General features: G+C 39.8%; 1 protein-coding gene across 2 annotated transcripts in view; it reads left to right on the top strand.

Moving 5' to 3' along the window:
- The window catches only part of PPM1D (protein phosphatase, Mg2+/Mn2+ dependent 1D), a 60,863-nt gene that overhangs the window by 5,691 nt on the left and 32,647 nt on the right, over positions 1-22,525 (top strand). The window contains exons 2-3 of one of the 2 annotated variants that reach the window (XM_070774285.1): positions 13,559-13,784; positions 22,386-22,510. In XM_070774285.1, the coding sequence (XP_070630386.1) occupies positions 13,559-13,784; positions 22,386-22,510 (351 nt within the window). Of the gene's footprint in view, positions 1-13,555; positions 13,785-22,385; positions 22,511-22,525 lie in introns of both variants that reach the window. The other variant, XM_019980351.2, reaches the window with a different exon arrangement.

Genomic DNA, 22,525 nt, shown 5'->3' with positions numbered 1-22,525 from the left:
AAATTCAGTACTCATTAAACAGTAATTTCCCATTATCCTCTTCTCCAGCCCTGGTAAGCCTCTATTTTACTTTCAGTTGCTGTTCACCTCTTCTAGCTACCTCATATAAGCAGAACCATACCACATTTGCCCTTTTTGAATTTTATTTCATTTAGCATGATGTCTTTAAGGTTTGTCCAAATTGTAGCATGTGTCAGAATTTTCTTCCTTTTTAAGGCTGAATGATACTCCACTGTATATACACACCACAGTTTATCCATTCATCTGTTGATATTTGGGTTGTTTCCATCTTTTAATGCTGCTATGAACTTGAGTGTAGAAGTGCCTGTTAGATTCTCTGTTTTCAGTTCTTTGGGGTCTAAACCTGGAAGTGGACTGGCTGGGTCATTTGGTAATTCTGTGTTTAACTTTCTGAGGAATCACCAAACTGTCTTCACAGCAGTCGTACTGTTTGACATTGCCACTAGCAGTTCTCCAAGGGTCCTGATATCTCCCTATTCTCGCCACCATTTGATATTTTTCTTTTCTTAAAAAATAATAGCCATACCAGTGGGTGGAGAGGGCTTTCTTATATTTTTAAAGAATGCCTTCTTTGTCTTCCTGCACCACACCCTCTTATATTTTTTGGCCACTTCTGACCTACAACGTCTTGGTTTCTCAATCTGGGATGGATCTCACACCCCCTTCAGCAGAGGGTGGAGTCTTAACCACTGGACCGCCTGTGAAGTCCCCTAAGGCCTTCTTCATTTATTTAATTACCATTAAGGTTGACCTCTCTAGCATTGTTCAAGTGCTTATATACCCTTGCCAAATTTACAAAGGAAAACTTGAATTATCTAAAAATTTTTATATGACTTACTTTTGTCTTGAGGCAGAGGGACTTGATAAATATAGCATAGAGTGAGAGAGAATGTGAATATATCCTTTTTGTTTTCTTTTGGCCATGCCATGTGGCTTGTGGGGTCTTAGTTCTTCAACCAGGGATTGAACCTGGGCCCCCAGCAGTGGGAACCTTGGAGTCCTAATCACTGGACTGCTAGAGAATTCCCAACATATCCTCTTTTTGAAATGTATTTATTTTGGCTGTGCTGGGTCTTGTTGGGGCTCATGGCCTCTGGAGCACACAGACTGAGTAGCACAGGCCTAGTTGCAGTGTGTGGGACTTTAATTCCCCCACCAGGGATTGAACCCAGGCCCCCAGCATTGGGAGCATGGAGTCTTATCCATTGGACTACCAGGGAAGTCCCAACATATTCTTTTAAATTTTTTTTTTCATTTTATTATTACTTCTTGATCTTAAGTTACAGTATATGTCTAATTTATTTATGTTCCTATGTGTGGATTTACTGTTTCTGTGTTATGCTTATGTTCTAAGAAATAATGTTTCAAAGTTTATATGTACTTTTTTGTAGGTTTATTCATTTGAAATAATGTTCTTATTATCCTTTCTAATGCCACTGCAAATGACCTTCAAGAGAATATCACAAAATTAAATGATGGGATGGCTTTTATGATTCAATACTCTCAGAAACTTTTTAAAGCGATGGCACCCCACTCCAGTACTCTTGCCTGGAAAATCCCATGGACAGAGGAGCCTGGTGGGCTGCAGTCCATGGGGTTGCAAAGAGTCAGACACGACTGAGCGACTTCACTTTCACTTTCCACTTTCATGCATTGGAGAAGGAAATGGCAACCCACTCCAGTGTTCTTGCCTGGAGAAACCCAGGGACGGGGGAGCCTGGTGGGCTGCCGTCTATGGGGTCGCACAGAGTTGGACACGACTGAAGCGACTTAGGAGTAGCACTTTGATAGTTCAGAGAAGTTAGTGAACAACATGCAGCTTTTATTCCTTTGAATCATAGTTCATTGACTTACGTTATCAAGAGAACCATTAGAAAGGTAACAACATACACTTGAAATGAATGAAGTGTGATCTCTGATGTGATTACAGGAAATTTGCCACAGTATTTGTAAAGGACGATGAAATATGGGAAGTTTTTTTTTAAATTTGTTCAACTGAAAATCAGAGCATTTACTTAAAAGAATATGGCCAAAGGAATGAATTATGAAGAAACTGGTCTTAACCTAAATTGTTGATTCTGTGTTTGGCAGATAGTTTTCATTATCTTAAATTCAAAGACAGAAACAGAGATGGACAAATGCAGAAGAGGGGCAGAAGGGGTAAAGGGAAACAAGAGAAAGCCAGATAGAACTGGAAAGTGTTTATCGCTCTGTTGTGTCCTACTCTTTTTGACCACATGGACTGTAGCCCACCAGGCTCCTCTGACCATGGCATTCTCCAGGCAAGAATGCTGGAGTGGGTTGCCATTCCCTTCTCTAGGGCATCTTCCAGACCCAGGGATTGAGCCTGGGTCTCCTGTATTGCAGGCAGATTCTTTACCATCTGAGCCACCAGAATCTTCCCCAAATTTGAAGAAAACTTTTTTAAATCATGGAATTTAAGCTTGTTATCATTAGTTTCATATTTTTCAGTTTTTAGTATCAAGGACCTTCGTTGTCTCGCTCATCACATGTGCTGAATGAATTTGCCGTATTTATCAAGTACTGATTTTTTCTATTTTTGTTAATCATTCATTACTTTCCATCAGTATTAGATAATCTCTGCTGCCGCATGTTGTTGCATGTAGTTCATTCCTTTTTTTCCTTCTTGCTGAGTGGTATTCTATTGTCTAGATATACCACAGTTTGTTTATCCATTCACCCATTGATAGGCATTTGGATTGTCCACAGCTTTTACCTCTTATGAATAAAGCTGATGTAAAGCCTTTCTTTACAAGAATGAATGTAGAAAGAAGGATGGAACTAGAAAATTTCATTTGGTAACCATCATAATTGTTGATTCAGCCAAGAAACATCAATAAATACTAAAACTAGTAGGTAAAACTTGGAGGAACAGAATTGCTGTAATGAGTTCCCTAGGGGGCGGTTAGCACACATTGGATGTCTTAAAAACAACATAAATTTATTCTCTCGTGGTTCTGGAGGCCAGAAGTCTGAAATCCAGGTGTCAGTAGGGTTGATCCCCTTTTGGAGGCTCTGAGGGTGAATCTGTTCCATCCTCTCCTCTAGGTTCTGGTGTCTGGCAGCAATTTTTGGCATTTCTTGGCTTGTTCAGTGTCCACTGTCTTGATATCGCCTGTATCTTCTCCCCTTCTGTCTTAAGGACACTTGTCTTTGGGTTTAGGACCCACTCTAATCTGACTGATCGCTTCTTAAGATCTTTAACCTAATTACATTTGCAAAGATCCTTTTCCCAAATTAGGTCACATTCACAGCTTCTGGGTGGGCATATCTTTTATTGGTGTTGGGTGGGGGCACCATTCAATTCACTCCAAAGGATATTTATGTTGTCTCAGATAATCTCCCTGTGAAACATATTAATTACAAAAAGAAAAAGATTATAGGGAGAAACCTGGCAGACACCACCTTAATTGAGTGATTCAAGAGTAGCATCACTTTACATGGGACAAATTGAAATTGTATACTGCCTGCAGGGAGATGATCATATTTCTGTGATCTTCCTGCCAAAAATGCATAATCTGGTTACAAACATGAGGAAACATGAAACAAACCCAAACTGAGAGACATTCTTGAAATGACTGGCCAAGTGTTCCTAAAAAGCATCGAGGAAACACTGAGGTTCCAAGTTGGAAGTGACTAAAGATACATGCTAAGCAAATATAACAAGGGGGTCCTGAATTTTACCTTTTATTATAAAGCATATTGTTAGGCTAGTTGATGAAAATGAGTGAGATCTATGATTAAGTGGTAGTATGCTATCAATGTTAATTTCCTGATTCTGATGGTATAGGAATTAGGGCTTTCCCGGTGCTTATATTGCCATTCTGTTCCTCAAATTTCACCCTCCAGGCAAGGAATCCTCCTGTAATGCAGGAAACGCAGAGACTCGGGTTCGATCCCTGGGTCTGGAAGAATCCTGGAAAAGGAAATGGCAAAACCATTCCAGTATTGTTGCCTGGGAAATTCCATGGACAGAGGAGCCTGGCAGGCTACAGTCCATGGGGTCGCTGAGTTGGACATGACTGATAGACAGGAATTAGATACTATACACAGGAATTAGATACTATAATAGTATTTGGGAGTGATGGTATATTTTGTTGGTGGTTGACTTTCTACTGGTTCAAGAAAAAAGTTCTTTGGATTTTTCCTGAGGGGGCGGGGAAGTAAACCTGAAGAAGCAGGTGTCCGATCGGAAGAGGATCTAGGTAGCTGTTTCATCAGAGCCCTGCAGTTGGATGCATACCAGATAACCAAGGCTGTGTTTATTTGTTTCAGTAAAGAGGATAAATCAAAACTGCAGCAACATTTGGCATCATCATTTGATTATAATCCCCTGTCATTTTCTAAGAGCTGTCAGACTTTTGCTGTAGTCAAACTATATCAGATCATCCCCTCTGCTCATGCTTTAATGGTGACACAAATCTTTGTGGTTCTTTGGGAGATGTGATAATGCTTTTAACTTGCTGTTTTGGAAGAGAGTGCTGTTGGTGGTCTTGCACTTGACCTTTTCAACCATTAGTAGACTTTCTGACCAATTACTAAAGAACCATGAGAGGAAGCTGTTAGTTTCTGAGGTTATTTGGGGACCAAAAGCTGTGGGATAGGTTTGGGATTCCAGTGGGTCTCAGGTAGACTGGATTGAAAGTCTTTTTAGAACCTGACCTCCATGGGCCTTAGCTCTTATTTATCAGTGGACTGAGGCTGTATTCTGTAGCTCCAGAATTTTTAACTTAGAGCTGTTGTTCAGTAGTTACTCAATGTTGTGGGCATCTCCTTTACCTCCGTGTTTAGCTGCGTGTGAGAATGGCCACATACTACTTTGAAGATGGTTAACAGTTCTTTAAACTTGGAAGGTTGTTTTGTTTCTTATTTTTTGTTGAAAGACCATTCTGGAGATCCAGTTTTGCTTCTCTCCTGTTGTCAGTGAAGTAACCATACCAGATTTTCTTTGGGTAATTAACTGCTCTCATCTGATCTCCATCATCTCAGGATTTTCCCACCCACAGAAATCAGGAGACCCATTTTCATGGCAGCCTCTTCCCTTAGTATTTCTTGCTCAGAGAGAAAAGTCAGTAAAATGTGTTTAAAAGATTTTGGTGTACCATATATAAAATAGATTAACAGTAAGCATATCTGTATAGCACAGTGAATGCATTCAATGTCTTGTAATAACCAATAGTGTAAAAGAATAAAAAGAATATATAGGAACTTCTTTGGTAGTCCAGTGTCAAAGACTCCAAGCTCCCAGTGCAAGAGGCCTGGTTCGATTCCTGGTCAGGGAAGTAAGACCCTACATGCCACACAGTGTATCCAAAAAGAAAGAAAGGAAAAAAATATAAAAAGAGGTATAACCGAATAATCACTTTGCTGAATACCTGAAACTAATACAATATTGTAAATCAGCTATACTTCAATTAAAAAAAGGTTTTGGTGTTTACTTAATTACTTCTTTAAGTATTGAAGTTGAAGAGAGTCTTTTCAGGTTTTCTTGGGGTGGATAAGTGGGATGCATATTCATACAATAGATTTAGTCTAAGGTCCCTATTTCCCTAAATCTTTGAATTGTTTCCTTTATGTCATTGTGTTTGTTTTCTGGAACTTCCATAATAAAGTACCAAAAATTGGTCGACTTAACAGAAGTCTCTTGTCTTAGAGGTCTGGAGGCCCAAGTGCAAAATCAGGGTTCTGGCTGGGCCGTGCTGTTTCTGTCTTCTGACAGCTCTCAGAGGAAATCCCTTACCTCTTCTAGCTTCATGTTTACCAGGAATTCTTGGCACTCCCTGGCTTGTAGAAGCATCCCTCTAGTCAAACGACTCTTTCCCTTATGTGTTCAACATCTTTTCTCTGTGTGTTTGTCTGTCTCTATGTTCGTATTTCCCCTTTCTGTAAGAACGCTGGATTAGAGCCCGCCCTCACGACACTTTTAACTTGACGGTCTCTGTAAAGACCCTCTTTCCGAGTAAGAGCATGTTCTGAGGTACTGAGTATTAGGATTTCAGCATATCTTTTTTGGAAGGACACAGTCCAGCTCCTTAAGAGTCATGTCAAATTGTTTGTTGTTTCTCAGTCATGGAATCTTAGGCCAGAGTTGGATCTGTGTTTGCAGTTTTATTACCGTAATTCTAAGCTAGTATGCTCACTGTAGACTTTGCACTTACTGTTTATTGATACATTCAGCCCTGTCTCACCACTGGTTACTACCTGGAATATGAACAGGAGACTCAATGTCTTCTACCCCTTATTGGTTCCGTAACTAATTGACATTTTTCTGAGACTTAGTTGCCTGCAGCCTACTCTGTGGTACTGGTTTTGTGTTACTATTCTTTGAAAACAACACAGTGACTCAGTCTACGATGAGGAGGGAAAAGAGCATGGGAGTTTATTAGAACGATGTTAGGCAGCTCACAGAATCAGACTAAAGGCTAAACCAGGTTTCACAGTGGACAGAAGCCGGGATCTCTGGGGCTCTAGGTGATGGGAACTAGTGGATATTCATTGAAAAGTTTTAGTTTCTGGGGTGAATCAGCTCCAAAAGTTGGCTCTATGCCTTTCTATCTAAAGATGCAAATATATGAAACAGTGACACAGGTCATTTGCCTACACCTAGGCCAGGAGCAAGCAGGTTTTCAGTTCCATTCCTAAAGCCTGCATGCAGTGGAGGCTGTGAACTCCAGAACAAAACTGGGATGCTAGTATTAGAAGCGGGAATGTGTGTTAGACACGTGTACTGTATTTTAATACTGTCAGTAAAGGCTAAAGTAAAAGCAACATCAGGGCTTCCCTGGTGCCTCAGTGGTAAAGTGTTTGCCTACCAATGCAGGAGATGTGGGTTTGATCCCTGGTCTGGGAAGATCCCCTGGAGAAGGAAATGGCAACTCACTTCAGTATTTTTGCCCAGGAAATCCCATGGACAGAGGAGCCTGGTGGGCTACAGACCATGGGCTCGCAGAAGTTGGACACGACTTAGTGACTAAACAACGACAAAAGCAACGTAGCCTTTTCCTCCATTCGGATATTTCCTCAGGAAAAAAAAATTCCGAAAGCTGAATTATTTGGTTGAAGAATATGTTTTATCTTTTGATGACTCTTGATACATGTTTTTCAAATTGCTTCCTGAAGGCTTTTACTGTTCTGTACTACTTTGACATTAGAATGCTGTAAAAATTCTTAGTGCAGTGATTAGGACTCTGTTGAATTGCCTGGGTTTAAATCCCAGTTTCTCCATTTACTGCCTGTGTGACCTGAGTATCCTCATCTTTAAAATAGAATCAAGATAGTACCCACCTCGGACTTCCCTGGTGGCACAGTGGATAAAGAATCCGCCTGCCAGTGCGGATCCCTTACTGCCATAAGGGTGGTGGTGTCTGCATATCTGAGGTTATTGATATTTCTCCTGGCAATCTTGATTCCAGCTTGTGCTTCTTCCAGCCCAGCGTTTCTCATGATGTACTTTGCATATAAGTTAAATAAACAGGGTGACAATATACAGCCTTGACATACTCCTTTTCCTATTTGGAACCAGTCTGTTGTTCCATGTCCAGTTCTAACTGTTGCTTCCTGACCTGCATACAGATTTCTCAAGAGGCAGGTCAGGTGGTCTGGTATTCCCATCTCTTTCAGAATTTTCCACAGTTTATTCTGATCCACACAGTCAAAGGCTTTGGCATATGAGTCTCAGGATATATTAATAGATATTAATACATGATAAGTATATAAGTACCCCCAAATTTAAACTTATTATAAAGAACATATACTTTCTATACATGTTTATAATAGCTTTACTTCATCCATAAATTTTACATTTTTGTGTTATAAAATTTATTAGTCTTTGTTTTAATGACTTACGCACATATTCTCAAGGATGCTTAAATCAGAATTCATATACTATCTGATACTGTTTTTAATATCTCCTAGTTTTAAGTCATTTTTGTTTTTTGATTAAAATGTAAAGTAGAAAACAAGAAAGGCTAAGGAAGACATTATAATAGAGGTAGGTTCCTTAATGCATAAAGTCATTGCAGTTTGAATCAGAACCTCCACAGGTTGGAGGTTACTTCTGAAGTTCATGTGGAAAAATACTTCAGAGAATATTGAGAAAGAAAAATAATTGGAGGACACTTAAACTCCCAATTATTAAAAAGCACCATAAATAGATTAGTAGGATGAGTCTAGAAATAGATCTGAGGCAAGATGTAACATATGATAAAAGGTGACATTTCAAATGAAGAGGGAGAGCAGGAATTATTCAGTATTTTTAGATCATTGCAGAATATCTTTCATAATATATTAGTGCTTTTGACAAAAAACGTGATTTAAACATTAACATTTCTTTGATTACCCTTTTTATTTTTAGCTTTTTTCCTCCCTTTTCATCTCATTTTAGGTGCTTTTTGCCAACAGCTGAATTACTTGTATACTGTAGGTAAATTTTGTTTTTCTTAATGTGCTTAAGAACTCTTTTTTCTGGGAGTTCACTTTGTTCTCATTATATTTAGCTGCAGAAAACAATCTTTTCCAGTTTCTTTAAAAAAAAAAAAAAAAAAGGAAAGGTTTTACCTAGAGCCATAAAATAAAGGTCTAAAGAAACATACCATACTCTAGGCTGAGCTTCTAAGGAATGATGTCTGTAACCGAACTGCAAAACTGCATGGTCTATAGAGCTGTCTGCTGGGATCTGTGTTTGCAGAATTGATGCCTTTTTCCTGCTGCTTTTTTTTTCTTTTAACTTAAAAAACCCCCCTGAAATATAGCATGCATACATAAAAGGCCGTAACACATAAATGTACATAATAAATAATCATAAAATGAACACCATCCACTTAAGAAAGAGAACATTGCCTGAACCCCAGTAGGCCCTTCTCATCTCATATTCCTCGCTTCCCCCAAGGGGCAATCAGGATCTTGACTTAGGTGATTATAGTTCTGTAGTGATTTACTTACTTTTCTTAATAGTTTGCCTGTTGCCTGTAAACATGAGAGAGAGAGAGAGAGAGATATATATATATATTTTTTTTTTTTTTTCCCCCCTGAAGAAAAGCATGCTGTATGTATTCTTTTATCTCATACTTCTTGTGAGATTCTGAAGGACATTTGAGTTGCTCATTTTAAGCCCAGATGAAAGTGCTGCTCTGAGCATTCATAGGTATTGTGTGCACATGTGCATTAATTTATAGTGTATACCCAAGGGTAATGAACAGAGTATGCGTATCTTCACCTTTACCATATAATGCCTAGATGTTTTCTAAAGTAGTTGTACCAGTTCATACTCCTACCAGTAGTTGATGATAGAACATGTTATTCCACATTCTTAACTTACTATTGTCAAATTTTATGCAGTCTGATAATTATGTGTGGTATCTTGTTGTGGCTTTTAATTTGTATTTCTCTGATGATTAAAGAAGCCAAACATCTCCGCATGCTTCTTGGCTGTCTGCATGTCCTTGTTTGTCAAAGCCTGTTGAGGCTCTTTATCTGTTTTTCTGTTGAGTAGTCTTATTGATTTGATTTGTGGAGCCTTTTATGTATTCTGGATACTATTCCTTTGACCCATATATGTTACAAATGTATCTTCTTCCATTCTGTGAGTTGTCTTTCACTCTAGTATCTTTTAATGAATAGAAAGTCTTGATGGTAGTACAAGTTCACAATCATTGTATTTCATATGGCTAATCCATTTTTTGTCTTTAGGAAATCCTTCTTTACCTTGAGATCATGAATGTACCTTTTTGTGCATTTTCTGAGCATTTTAACTTTGCATTTCACGTTAGGTCTTTTTTAAAAAATGAGTTTATTTTGGCTTTGCTGGGCCTTCCTTGCCGCACGCAGGCTTTCCCCAGTTGCGGTGAGCAGAGCTGCTCTCTAGTTGCCGTGTGCACGTTCTCACTGCGGTGGCTTCTCTTGTTGCGGAGCACGGGCTCTAGGGCCCGCAGGCTCCGTCGTTGCGGTGCATGGGATTAGTTGCCCTACTCAGTTCCAGGAGCAGGAATTGAACTCGTGTCCCCCGCATTGTTCCACCTGGATGAACCTGGTGCCACTGCGCCACCAGAGAAGTCCCTCATGTTAGGTCTTTAATGTATCTGAATTGATTTTTTGTGTTTGGCATCAGGAACTTAGAGTTACTATTTTTTAAATTTTGTCCCAGTTCCATTTATTGCATGTCTGTCTTTTCTCCACTGTTCATATATCAAGTGTCTAAATATGCATGGATCTGTGCTGACTGTTTTATTTGTTCACGGGTTTTCTACTTTTCCATGAATGTCTTATTAGAGATTTGTTAGCATTGTTCCCAGATATTTCATACCTTTTGCTGTTACTGTGGATGGGATCTTGTTTTTAAAGTTACATTTTGTAATTTTTTCTATTTTACAGAAATAGAATTGATATTTTATATAAGTATTTATATCCATTGACCTTATTGAACTTTATCAATGCCAGTAATCTAGCCACAACTGTTTTCTTTGGGGCTTTTTTTTTTTTTTTTTTGCAACTCCACTTGGTGTCTCTCAGGCTGTTTGCTGTTTTCTTAAATACATAATGGTAATAACAACAACTAGTGTTTTTAAAATTTATTTATTTATTTTATTTTTGGCTCTGCTGGGTCTTTGTAGCTGTGCACTTTTTCTCTAGGTGGTGAGTGAGGGCTGCTCATTGCAGTGGTTTCTCTTGTGGCTGAACACAGGCTCTCGGGCTTCAGTAGCTGTGGCTTTGAGTCTTCAGAGCACAGGTTCTGTGGCTTAGTTGCTCTGTGGCCTGTGGGGTCTTCCTGGACCAGGAATTGAACCCGTGTTCTTGCATTAGCAGACAGATTCTTAACTACAGAGCCACCAGAGAAGCCCGCAAACCAATGTTTATTGACTACTCACTGTGTGTCTGGTACTGCTGCAGATGGTTTTACGTGTGTACGTGGCATATGCGCATGAATTTCTAGCTTCGTCAGTATTGGCAGCGGTTCTGGTTTCCCTCAGCAGTTGTTTCCTGTGCTGCAAGAAGTCCTCTGTTGTGAGTGACAGGTCACTCTGGAGGATGGATTCCTGTATCATGTGATGGGCCGGGGAGATGCACTGTAGGGTTCAAGAGATGGCTTTTCGGCATATATAATTTTGGAAAAGAAAAGAACTAGTCAGTCTAGTTATATTAGAGGAGGCTCATGGCTATAAAAGTTGAGTGGCACCTCATCCACTTGGCGGGGGCGGAATTTATCTCTTCTCCCACATCCCCTTTGAGATCCTGTTGTTCCCATCGGCAGACGCACCACTTTCCTTAAAAGAGAGCAGAATTGAAAGAGACACACGTACCCCAGTATTCATGGCAGCACTATTTACAATAGCTGGGACATGGAAGCAACCTAGATGTCCGTTGCCAGATGAATGGATAAGGAAGTTGTGGTACATATACACAATGGAATAGTACTCAGCTGTAAAAAGGAACACATTTGAGTCAGTTCTAATGAGATGGATGAACCTGGAGCCTGTTACACAGAGTGAAGTAAGTCAGAAAAAGGCAAATACTGTATATTAATGCATATATATGGAATTTAGAAAGATGGTACCCATGATCCTACATGCAGGGCAGCAAAGGAGACACAGACACAAAGAACAGACTTTTAGACTCAGTGGGAGAAGGCGAGGGTGGGATAATTTGAGAGAATAGCTCTGAAACATGCACATTACCACATGTAAAATAGATGACCAGTGCAAGTTTGATGCATGAAGCAGGGCACCCAAAGTCAGTGCTCTGGGACAAGCTAGGAGGATAGGGTAGGGTGGGGAGAGAGGTGGGAGGGGAGGTCAGGATGGGGAGGACACATGTATACCTGTGGTTGATTCATGTTGATGCATGGCAGAACCATCACAATATTGTATTTATCCTCCAATTAAAATAAATTAATTAAAAAGAAGAGAAGTATTATAGTTAGTACTGAGGGCTCCCAGGTGGTGCTATTGGTAAAGAATCCACCTGCCAATGCAGGAGACATAAGAGATGGAGGTTCGACGCCTGGATTGGGAAAATCCCCTGGAGGAGGGCACATCAGCTTACTCCAACATTCTTGCCTGGAGAATCCCTGGACAGAGGAGTATGGCAGGCTACAGTCCATAGGGTCAGAAAGAGTTGGACATGGCTGAAGCGACTGGCATGCACGCACTGTAGTTAGTACTGGCATCTTAAGCACTTAAATGTTTCACCTTTTACCATGTGGGGAGTTTAGGCACTCAGTTTAAAACTCCCACAGTTTTAAATGAATCTGCCAAGCTTCCAGCATCCATTCCTTACTTCAGCCTTTGTCACTGCCTCTTTCAACTTTCCTGGAACTCTGTTAACAAGGAATACTGATGTACTGCCTTCTTTACTGACTGCTTTTTCCTCATGTTGAATTAAAAATTTTGCATTCTGATTTTTTTCCCCTCAATACAGTTCCATGTGTTTAAAATTTCAGGAATTCCTCAGATTTCTTATGACCCTTTTCTGTGTTTCATGACTGTGTTTCAGGACTTTTTATTATTTGTAATCTGTCCTTTCAATAGGATTTTGTGGGGAGAATATGTCAGTGTTCAGACTTTGTTTGCTATCTTGAACTGTAATTTGTTCAATGTTATAGAATATTTTATTCTTGTAGCTCAGTCGGTAAAAAAATCTAGCCTGTAGTGCAGGAGACCTGGGTTCAATCCCTGGGTTGGGATGATCCCCTGGAGAAGGAAATGGCAACCCACTCCAGTATCCTTGCTTGGAAAATCCCATGGACAGATGAGTGGTGGGCTGCAGTCCATGGGGTTGCAAAGAGTCAGGCATGACTGAATGACTACACTTCATTTCATAGAATATTTCAGAAGTTTTAAATGATAGTAAGTATAATCAGTATAGGTTTTGGAATTAGATACATGGGATCTTTGCTGCTTAAAATATTTGAGTTATTTTGAGCAACTTTCTTAACCAAAGTTTTGGTTTCTTCATCTGCAAAATTAAAATAATGGAACTGATCTTAGCTTATTGTTAGTGTTATGAGATAATACAGGTAAAGCTCTTAGCACAGGTAAAGCGCTTAGGAAGTGGTATCCAGTAGGTGCTTGGTAAATGTTATTTATTAGGTTATGAATATTCAGCAGAGTTACTTTAAAAACAAATCAAGTGGCTTTTTCTGAAAATCTTTTTGGAGAAAAATTAATATAAACAGATGATAAGCTGCTGCCAGTATCAAACTTTTAACATATCCTTGCTACTAAATGTAGTTAAGACTAAGACTTATGTGGAATTACTAAACCTATGACGTAACATTTTTCTCCTAAGATTGCCTTGATGGTCACAATATAATTGCATTATCTATAAAATTAATTTATTAATGTAAGAATGAAGGGATTAACATAAGTCCTTCTTTAATAGCTTTCAAAATATGTTTCTTAAATATTTTTGTGTGCTAATTCAGATTTTAATATGCTAACTCAACGTAAGTTGCAGTTTTTATTCTGCCACAGTAGTTATGTATACACCTGAAAGTAAAATTTTTTCTTTTCTATTACAGCAGAATGGCCAAAGACTATGACAGGTCTTCCCAGCACGTCAGGGACAACTGCCAGCGTGGTCATCATCCGAGGCTTGAAGATGTATGTTGCTCACGTGGGCGACTCAGGGGTGGTTCTTGGAATTCAGGATGACCCCAAGGATGATTTTATCCGAGCTGTGGAGGTGACACAGGACCATAAGCCAGAACTTCCCAAGGAAAGAGAACGAATTGAAGGACTTGGTGGGAGGTAATGATTGTCCTCTGTCTTTCCTCTCTCGGTTCTATTTAGTCCTTTTCTGCTTTACTTACCAGGTGGACCTACTTCTCCCTTTCAATGAAGTTACAGATTTTTAGCTTGCCTGGTGAAGTATCCATGTATATTTATAATTATTTTATTATTTTGAATTGACTGATTTATTTCTGATAAATGGCTCCAAAAGGAAATAATATCTTAATGGCACTCAAGTAACAAAACATACAGGGATTTATTTAAAGCCTTTTGTATAAACACTAATCAGCATGCCCTTCAGAATCTGGACAAAGCAGCCCTCAGAGTTTCAGAATAGAACAATTTGAATCTATTTTGGGGAATAGAATTTTGTTAGAATTAGCCTTCAGTTTTCCTCTTTGATTTGTAAGTTTCGTACGCGGCAAACCTCTGTGTTATGTTCTCAGTGTGTTTTGAGACAGTTTGTAAACTATGAAGTGAATTTGACTTAAGCATAGTATTTTTATGATACAAACTAAAATGCAAGGTTATTCTAAAAGCAGAGGAAGGAATAACGTAAGAAAATTTAAAAATCATTCCAATACTAATTTTTAAAAAATCAAGGATCTGAGGCAAGTTAACAGAATCCAATGTTTTCTAAGTAATCATTTAACTCAAGTCTAACCATAATATTGTTACTTTTTTCTCCTTTCTTGTTTTTATTAAATAATTTTTTTTTCAGAGAAATAATAAGCTGAAGGAAAGAATTAACATCCTTAAATTACCAAGAGTTCAAAAGATCAGTAAGAGAAGCAGTAAAACCCTGCCAGATTCAGATGGCATAAAGGAGAAGTTTGAAAGACAGAAAAAATTAAAAACAGTAGGAACATTTGAAAAATATTTAACATTGAAGTGAAGTTCTATTTTTTGTTATTGAGTTAGCAATATTTTAATTGTAATGGGTATCCTGTTGCTAGGATTATATATTGGTATGACCTATACAAAATACAACATACCACTAACTTTAAATTTATATAGGCTGAGTAATTTCAGGAATCTCCTCTAAAGAAGGAATATGAAAAAAAAAAGAAGGAATATGAAATGTGGACCAAAATGTCTAAATAGAGTTATTGATTGCAGCAGTGTTTATTGACTGTTAATTCAGCTGAAAATAACTTGAAGGCCCAAAATCTGGAAAATGGTTAATTACATTTAATTATATTCATAACAGTGGATATGATGTGAACAAAATTTTTAAAAATCATGGTATTATGAAAATTTTCAAACATTAAAGTAAAGGTCAGGGAATTCCCTGGTGGTTCAGTAGTTAAGACTCTGCACTTTCACTGCTGAGGGCCTAGGTTCAGTCCCTCCTCAGGGAACTAAGATCCTGCAAATTGCGTGGCATGGCCAGAACAAACAGACAAAAAAGTAGAGGGAGACTAGTATAATGACCTCCAATACATATGAGGAATTTTAAAAAAAATACCATTTTTTTGCCTGTTGCGCTGAGAGATAATTGACGTTATTGTGTAGATTTAAGACGTACTACATGATAGTTTGGTTTAATTATATTGTGAAATATTACCACAGTAGGTTCAACTAATCTCCGTCTTCTCATATAGATACAATTTTTAAAAAGAGAGAAAAAATAAAGGGAAAAAAGTCTTGTGATGAGAACCCTTAGGATTTATTGTCGTAACAACTTTCCTGTGTATTGTATAGCAGTGTTCACTACACTCATCATGTGGTACATTACATCCATAGTACTTACTTATCTTATAACTGGAAATTTGTACCTTTGACCAGTTCCCCCTTTCCCCTGCCAGGAATTTTTAATAATATAGGAGAATGCTTGTTGGTCACAATAAGCAGGATATAAAATTACATTGGTAACTATTTGTCTCCATGGAGATTGTACCAGTTTATACTTCTATCAGCAATATATGTGAATGACCCTGACAACATAATTATAGAACTTGTTGATCATCACCAGTTGTAGGTTAAAAAAAAAGTCATCTTGGTGATGCTTTCATTTGAATTTATCTTGAGAAAAGTTGAATTATTTTTTATTTGTTGAAAAGCCGTATAGACTTCATTTTCTGTGTGTTTTTGTGTATCATCTTTGTTTATTTATGGGGGAGAGTAGTCAGCCTTCTTTTTGTATTAATGTATAGGAGCCATATACATTAGAGAAATTAGACTTACGTATGTGATGAATTTCAGATGTTGTTTTCACAGTTTGTCTTTTGATTCTGCTCCTGGAATTTTTTTTCCATGTGGAAGTTTATTTTAATGTAGTTAAATTTATCAGTGTCTACCATTATGACTTTTGGTTTTTGTGCCATATATATAATTCCTTCACTCTGAGATTGTTATAAAGTCTTCTATATTTTCTTCTTATACAACAGTTATGAATACTTTGGTCTTAGGAACACTTTACATTCTTAAAAATTGAGGCCCTCAAAGAATTTTTTTGTTTATGGGTCAGATGTATTGACAACCATATTAGGAATTAAAATGAAGATGTTTCAAATATTTGTTAATTTATTGAAAAATAACAATATTAAGCTCATTATGTGTTAACAGAAAGAACTTTTTTCTATGAAAAAATAGCTGTTTCCCCAAAACAAACATTTGAGAGGATTGGCACCGTTTTACAATTTTGTAAGTCTCTTTCTTGTCTGGCTTAGTAGGTGACAACTAGATTCTTATATTAGCTTCTGCATTCAAATTGTTGTGATAAGGTATTCTGGTTGCAGTATCTAAAGTAAAATCATATTTTACTTTATATAGGTGGAAAAGATATATAGGTGGAAAAGAGAGACTGTTTTCAAAGCTTTTTCATATTTTGTGGGCATTTTTCTTTGATACTGTTCTAAAATTCACGAAGAGGGAATTTCTTAAAGATTGATAATGTGATGTTTGAAATCTTACCAGTAACTTTTTCATATTCTTTCATTGAGAGCCATTGGTGTATCAGTTAAGAGCCATTGGTTAAATAATATCTTTATCCGTGCATGATCTTTTTAATAGACTTTTATTTTTTGAGCAGTTTTAGATTCATAGCAAAATTGAGCAGAAAGTACAGAAGTCCCTGCCTCCTCTATGTGAATAGTCTCTTCCACTGTCAGCTCTCTTCCCCAGAGTGGGTCATTTGTTATGATTGATGACCCTACATTAACACATCGTTATCACTCAAAGTCAATAGATTACATTTGGGTTGCTTTTGGTGTTGTACATTCTAGGGTTTGACAGATGTGTAATGACAGGTGTCTACCGTTACAGTTTCATACAGAACAGTTTCACTGTCCTGGGAATCCTCTGTGCTCTGCCTCCTTTCCCCTTCCCCTCTTTCTATTCCTGGCAGCCACTGGTCTTTTTATTATCTCCTTAGTTTTACCTTTTCCAGAGTGCCACATAGTTGGAATCATAAAGTATATAGCCCCTGTGCATGATTTTGAAACCTAAGTATTGGTCACTTGTAAAACATTGGTTAGCTGGGTTATGCAGATCATCCAAATATTGACATCTTTTATCATACAATATATCAAGTTCTGTAGCTGTTTAAAAACTCCACTGTATGCACATGGTCTTAGTATTATTAGGAAAATAATTTTTTGACCTTGCAGATCCCCTGAAATTGTCTGGGGGACTTCCAGGGGGGTCCCTGAACCATGTTTCAAGAGCCACTTTTCTAGTATTTGTATGGTTTTGTCATTTACATTTTAATCTTATAGCTCTGGAACTTTAAAGTTGTGTAGTAGGGATTCAAGTTAATATTTTTTTCTAACTGGCTATCAGTAGCCACTTGAACAATTCCACAGCCATTCCTTGCTGATTTGAAGGCTTACCAGGCATAAAACCCTTCTATTAGTGGGAAGATGACCTGGAGTTTATCCTCTTCTAGCAGTCTTTCCCTGGTTAAGATAAGTGTGGAATGTTGACTCTGTTACAAGGCAACATTGCTCGTTGTAGAAGGATCCTTGAATGGAACTGCAGGTGGATAGGAAAGATTGCTATGGACCACAGATTTCCCTTGGAAAGCAGGGACCTTGGCTGCCCTGTGTGCATGCAGCTGGACTTGTGTGGGGATCGGGAAGTCAGGGGCTCTTGAGACACAGATTCCTGTGGCCTACGAAGCTCACTTGTGGTGGCTGGAAGTTGGCTCCTGGATTTCTGTAAGGATCATTGCTGAAGGCGGCACTACTGGAGCTGCAGTTCTGCAGACTGTGTTTCCTGTCCTGTATCCCGCAAAGTCAAGTGAACCTGGTTTCGTGCTATGGTTTATTAGGTCCTGTAAGTGTGAAGTGAAGGTCAGTGTGTATCTGAGACCACTGCTGGTAGTTACGTAAAGTGAGCTTTGCAATCATATTTATTGGGCTGGCCAAAAAAAGTTCCTTCAGGTTTTCCCATACGATGATATGGCAGAACCTGAACAAACTTTGTGGCCCACCCAAATTTGGGCCTTTTCTGGGTATCCTTAAATACCAGTACCATACTTTTTTTAAAATCGAGGCTTTAATTATAATTTTTAATATTGGTAGGCCTGATTCCTTTCATTAGTCTTGTAAAAAATCTTTTTCTTTACCATTCTTTATTTTTCTCTATGAATTTTTAATATGTATTTGTATTTAACTTTATTTTTTGAGTTTATGGTTTTTGTGCTGTTACTTAAAATACCATCTGGACAGCTGGACGAACTCTTTGCCATTTGAGAGCAGGTGTCTTTTTGCACAAATTGAGCTATTTTGTTATAAGTTATTTCCTCCTTTCCTTCTGTCCTCACCCTAGGCAACTGGCCAGTGCTCTGTTTTCCCAGCCTTCTGTTGCTTCTCTGTCAGCCCCTGCGTGTCAGGCTGATCCTTTTGTATGCCTTTTAATCACACAGGACAATGGCAGGAAGTGCAAGAGAAACAGCATCTTTTACAGCATTGCTTTGGGTTTTTGCTACTGGGTGTAAAACTTTTAGCCAGTGCTCTTTTTTTGTCATTTGTTCCTCTGTTGGTGTTTATGCTCAGAGACCATAACAACTTTGAATATTACGTGTCAAGAGAGCTCCCAGGAGTGTTATATTGAAAGCAATGTGGGTAGCTACTGTAATTACTTAATGTTAAGCCTGACTTTGGGGCTTCCCTGGTGGCTCAGTGGTAAAGAACGTGCCTACAATGCAGGAGCCACAGGTTTGATCCCTGGGTCTGGAAGATCCCCTGGAGGGAGGGCATGGCAACCTACTCCAGTATTCTTGCCTGGAGAATCCCATGGTCAGAGGAGCCTGGCGGGCTGCAGTCCATAGGGTTGCAGAGTTGGACACGACTGAAGTGACTGAGCATGGCACACATGCAAGCCTTACTTTTTAGGGAGCAGGTTTAGGAAAGAGCTACAGGGCATAAGGTGTGAGGAAGGCAGAATGCTGGTGTCTCTTTTCCCGGAACTCTTGTGTTTCATAGTTTCTTGTGAATGGTATTTTGGTTGGATATTAGCAAAGATTTGGACAGCAACAAACACTTTTTGTCTCTTTTTTTTTTTGGTCACACCACACAGCCTGGGGGATCTTAGATCCTGACCAGGGATAGAACCCAGCCTCCCTGCATTGGAAAAGCAGAGTCTGAACCACTGGACTGCCAGGGGAAGTCCGTGAATGGTAGATGTAGTCTTTACTGTTTGCTTTTTGAGGGTCAGCTTTGAAGAAAGCATAAAATAAAAAGTAACCACCCCCCAACTCGGCCCTCCATCTCCCTAGGGGCTTCCCTCTGGGCGAGGTTCCCTCAGCCCCAGCCCGACCTGCCTGGGCAGGGGATGGAGCCCCTAGCAGCAGGGCCATAGGGATCAGCGCTTCTGTGTCTTTAGGACCAACCTGCTTGCTTTGCGGGGGCGGCAGCGAGTCCCTAGTCTCCTGGGCTGCTCAGGAAGCCCCTTCCCCACGGGAGGCCGAGGTCCTCAAGCAGACCCAGCTGGCCCAGGCCAGGCCCCCAGACCCCAGGCCTCTGGCTTCAGCCCTCCAGCCTCAGCTCCCTAGTAAGTGCCCACTGTGTCCCTGTTCGCACCCCAGGCAGGCCCCAAGGACGCAGACCTGGGGCGGGAGATAGACCCTTCTGGTGAAAGGCTCGCCATTACCCAGCGCTCAGGCGTGCCAGCCAGGTACGGCGGGGCTCCCGTAGGCTTCTGCCCCCCGAGGCCTGCGGGACACCCCTCCCCCGGTGCTGCCTGCCTGCCTCTCCCAGGGAGCCTCAGCCCTGCCCGGGATGCTGCCACGCTGCCTGGGCGGTCCAGCCGGTGCCGCCAGCTCCTGCTCTCTGCCCGGGGCCCTGGCGGCTCCGCCCCCGCCTCCGCCCTCGGACTGAGCGTCGCCTGTTGCCCTCGCCAGGGGAGGTGGCGCGTGGAGGCGCCCAGTTTTGCTGCGGAACACTCACCTGGAACACTCACCTGACCACGGCGGGCCTGCCGCGCTCGCCCCAATAAAAGCAGTTCCAACCTCAAAAAAAAGATAACCGCCTTTGCTGACTCTTATATGACCTGGAACAGTGTTTCTTTCAGTACTACAAAGTAATTCTCAAAAGGGAGAGTAAATGAGCAACTCTCTTGATATTTATCTTCTATGTTAACATTGGCCAAATTTTCTACCATGTTCTTTACTTGTTTCATTCCCCTCCTGTTCTGTCTGGTTATTGTAGCCCCATGTGGCTGTTTGAACTTAAATATAAATAAATTAAAGTTAAATTAAAAATTCAGTTTCTCATTTGCCCTAGCCACATTGACAGAGCTCAGTAGCTGGGCATGGCTGGTGGCTGCTACATGTTCAAATGTGCGGAGTGAATGTTTCCAGCACTGCTGCAAGTCTGTTGGGACAGCGCTGCTCAAGGCGCCTGGCCTGCCCTTGTCTCATGAGGTTTGTTTTATACTTTCGAAAGATGGTTGCAGTTGTTCTCCTTCTGCTATATTCATGTTTTTCTGGACTCAGGGAGATTTTTTTCTCATTTGTATATATTTATGCTTTTGTTCGGAGAAGGCAATGGCACCCCACTCCAGTACTCTTGCCTGCAAAATCCCATGGATGGAGGAGCCTGGTAGGCTGCAGTCCATGGGGTTGCTAAGAGTCAGACACGACTGAGCGACTTCACCTTCACTTTTCACTTTTCATGCATTGGGGAAGGAAATGGCAACCCATTCCAGTGTTCTTGCCTGCAGAATCCCAGGGACGGGGGAGCCTGGTGGGCTGCCACCTATGGGGTCGCACAGAGTCGGACACGACTGAAGCGACTTAGCAGCAGCAGCAGAGCATGCCTTTGTTTCTCTTAGAGCTTTTATTCCATTTGTTATCTCTTCTCTGGTATCTTCATTCCTTTGAAGTTAGAGCAGTAGTAGAAAAGCCATAGATGGAGGGGAACTGGCTGGCTGCTGCTAATGTCCACAGCATTTCTTAGCGACATTCCTGTGGAGATGGTCACCATTGTCTGTCCCATATTCTGTTTAGTTTCTGAGTTCATCACGTTTAGGGGGACAGAGTCATGCTACTCACAGTCAACATAGTAAACTATTGAGACTCAGGTATACATCAGGATGGCATAGTGCTCATTAATAAGGAGAAGAGTAACTGACGAGAAGACCACAGATGATTGTCAGCTGACCTGCCGTACACTAAATGAAATTTCAGACTATAATCAGAGGGTTTCAGTGTACACGTGGGACCTGAGTATGAAGACTTAATTTGATGACCTTAATGTCATCTATCGTTGAGAGTCAGGAATCCGGTCTTGGGCATGTATCTATCTGTCAGGTAAACCTGTTATCAGACAGGCTAATATTTGTTTCTTGGAAATGCTCTTTCCCCTCTTCCCCTCAACTTTTTTAAACCTTCCAGGGAAACATTTTTTTTCTTTTATTTATTTTTTTAATTCCAGGCAGATTATGGTTAAATTGATTTAAGGGCCAGTTTCCCATTTCGGTCATTCGGGCATAGGTTGAGAGACCATCTCTACTGTGTTTTTAGTATTACTTTTTTGCTGAAATATTTGACCATATTTCAATATGTTGGGCACCCTGGAGTGTACTAACTACTCTGTGTATTAATTACAGATTTCTCTTGCTCCTACACCAAATTTCTAGGAGGGTTTTCTTGTTCTCAAACTCCCAGATCGCTCTCTCTACAGCTGATCTGTTTCCAGGGTCTAATCTCACATTTCTAAATACAGAAATATCTAAATACATAGGTATTTCTAGTGAAGCATTTCTTATTAATTCCTCAGATCAAAAATACTAAAGCGAAAGTTCTGTTTTCAATACCCTTAAATCCTTCAAAAACTATACAACCTTTTTGACTTCTTTTATGTATTTTTCCCTCTTCTTTTATAACCACTTCTTCCTCCCCTCAGTTTTCTAAGTTATCAAATTATCTTGCTTTTATATACATGCTATCTACTCATTTCTATTTCTCTGTGCTCCCTAAATAATCTCCAAATTCTCATCTTAATCTACCCTATTTTGTCTTTGCCTTATGAACAGGAACTTTGATTTATGCATCTTTGTGTCTAAAGCAGATGATAATACAATCTGATTGTAATAGTTATTTAACATGTGAAACTACTTGAGTTGATATAGTGTGATCACTTAGTGTATTTCTGTGAACCTCTTGTCTTTCAGTGTGATGAACAAGTCTGGGGTGAACCGTGTGGTTTGGAAACGGCCTCGGCTCACTCACAATGGACCTGTGAGGAGGAGCACAGTCATTGACCAGATTCCCTTTCTGGCAGTAGCCAGAGCACTTGGTAAGTAGGACTTCG

This window comes from Bos indicus, chromosome 19 (assembly GCF_029378745.1).
Source record: "Bos indicus isolate NIAB-ARS_2022 breed Sahiwal x Tharparkar chromosome 19, NIAB-ARS_B.indTharparkar_mat_pri_1.0, whole genome shotgun sequence".
Classification (NCBI taxonomy): Eukaryota; Metazoa; Chordata; class Mammalia; order Artiodactyla; family Bovidae; genus Bos; species Bos indicus.
Note: the sequence above shows the minus strand (reverse complement) of the source record. Positions and strands in the feature narration are given on the sequence as shown.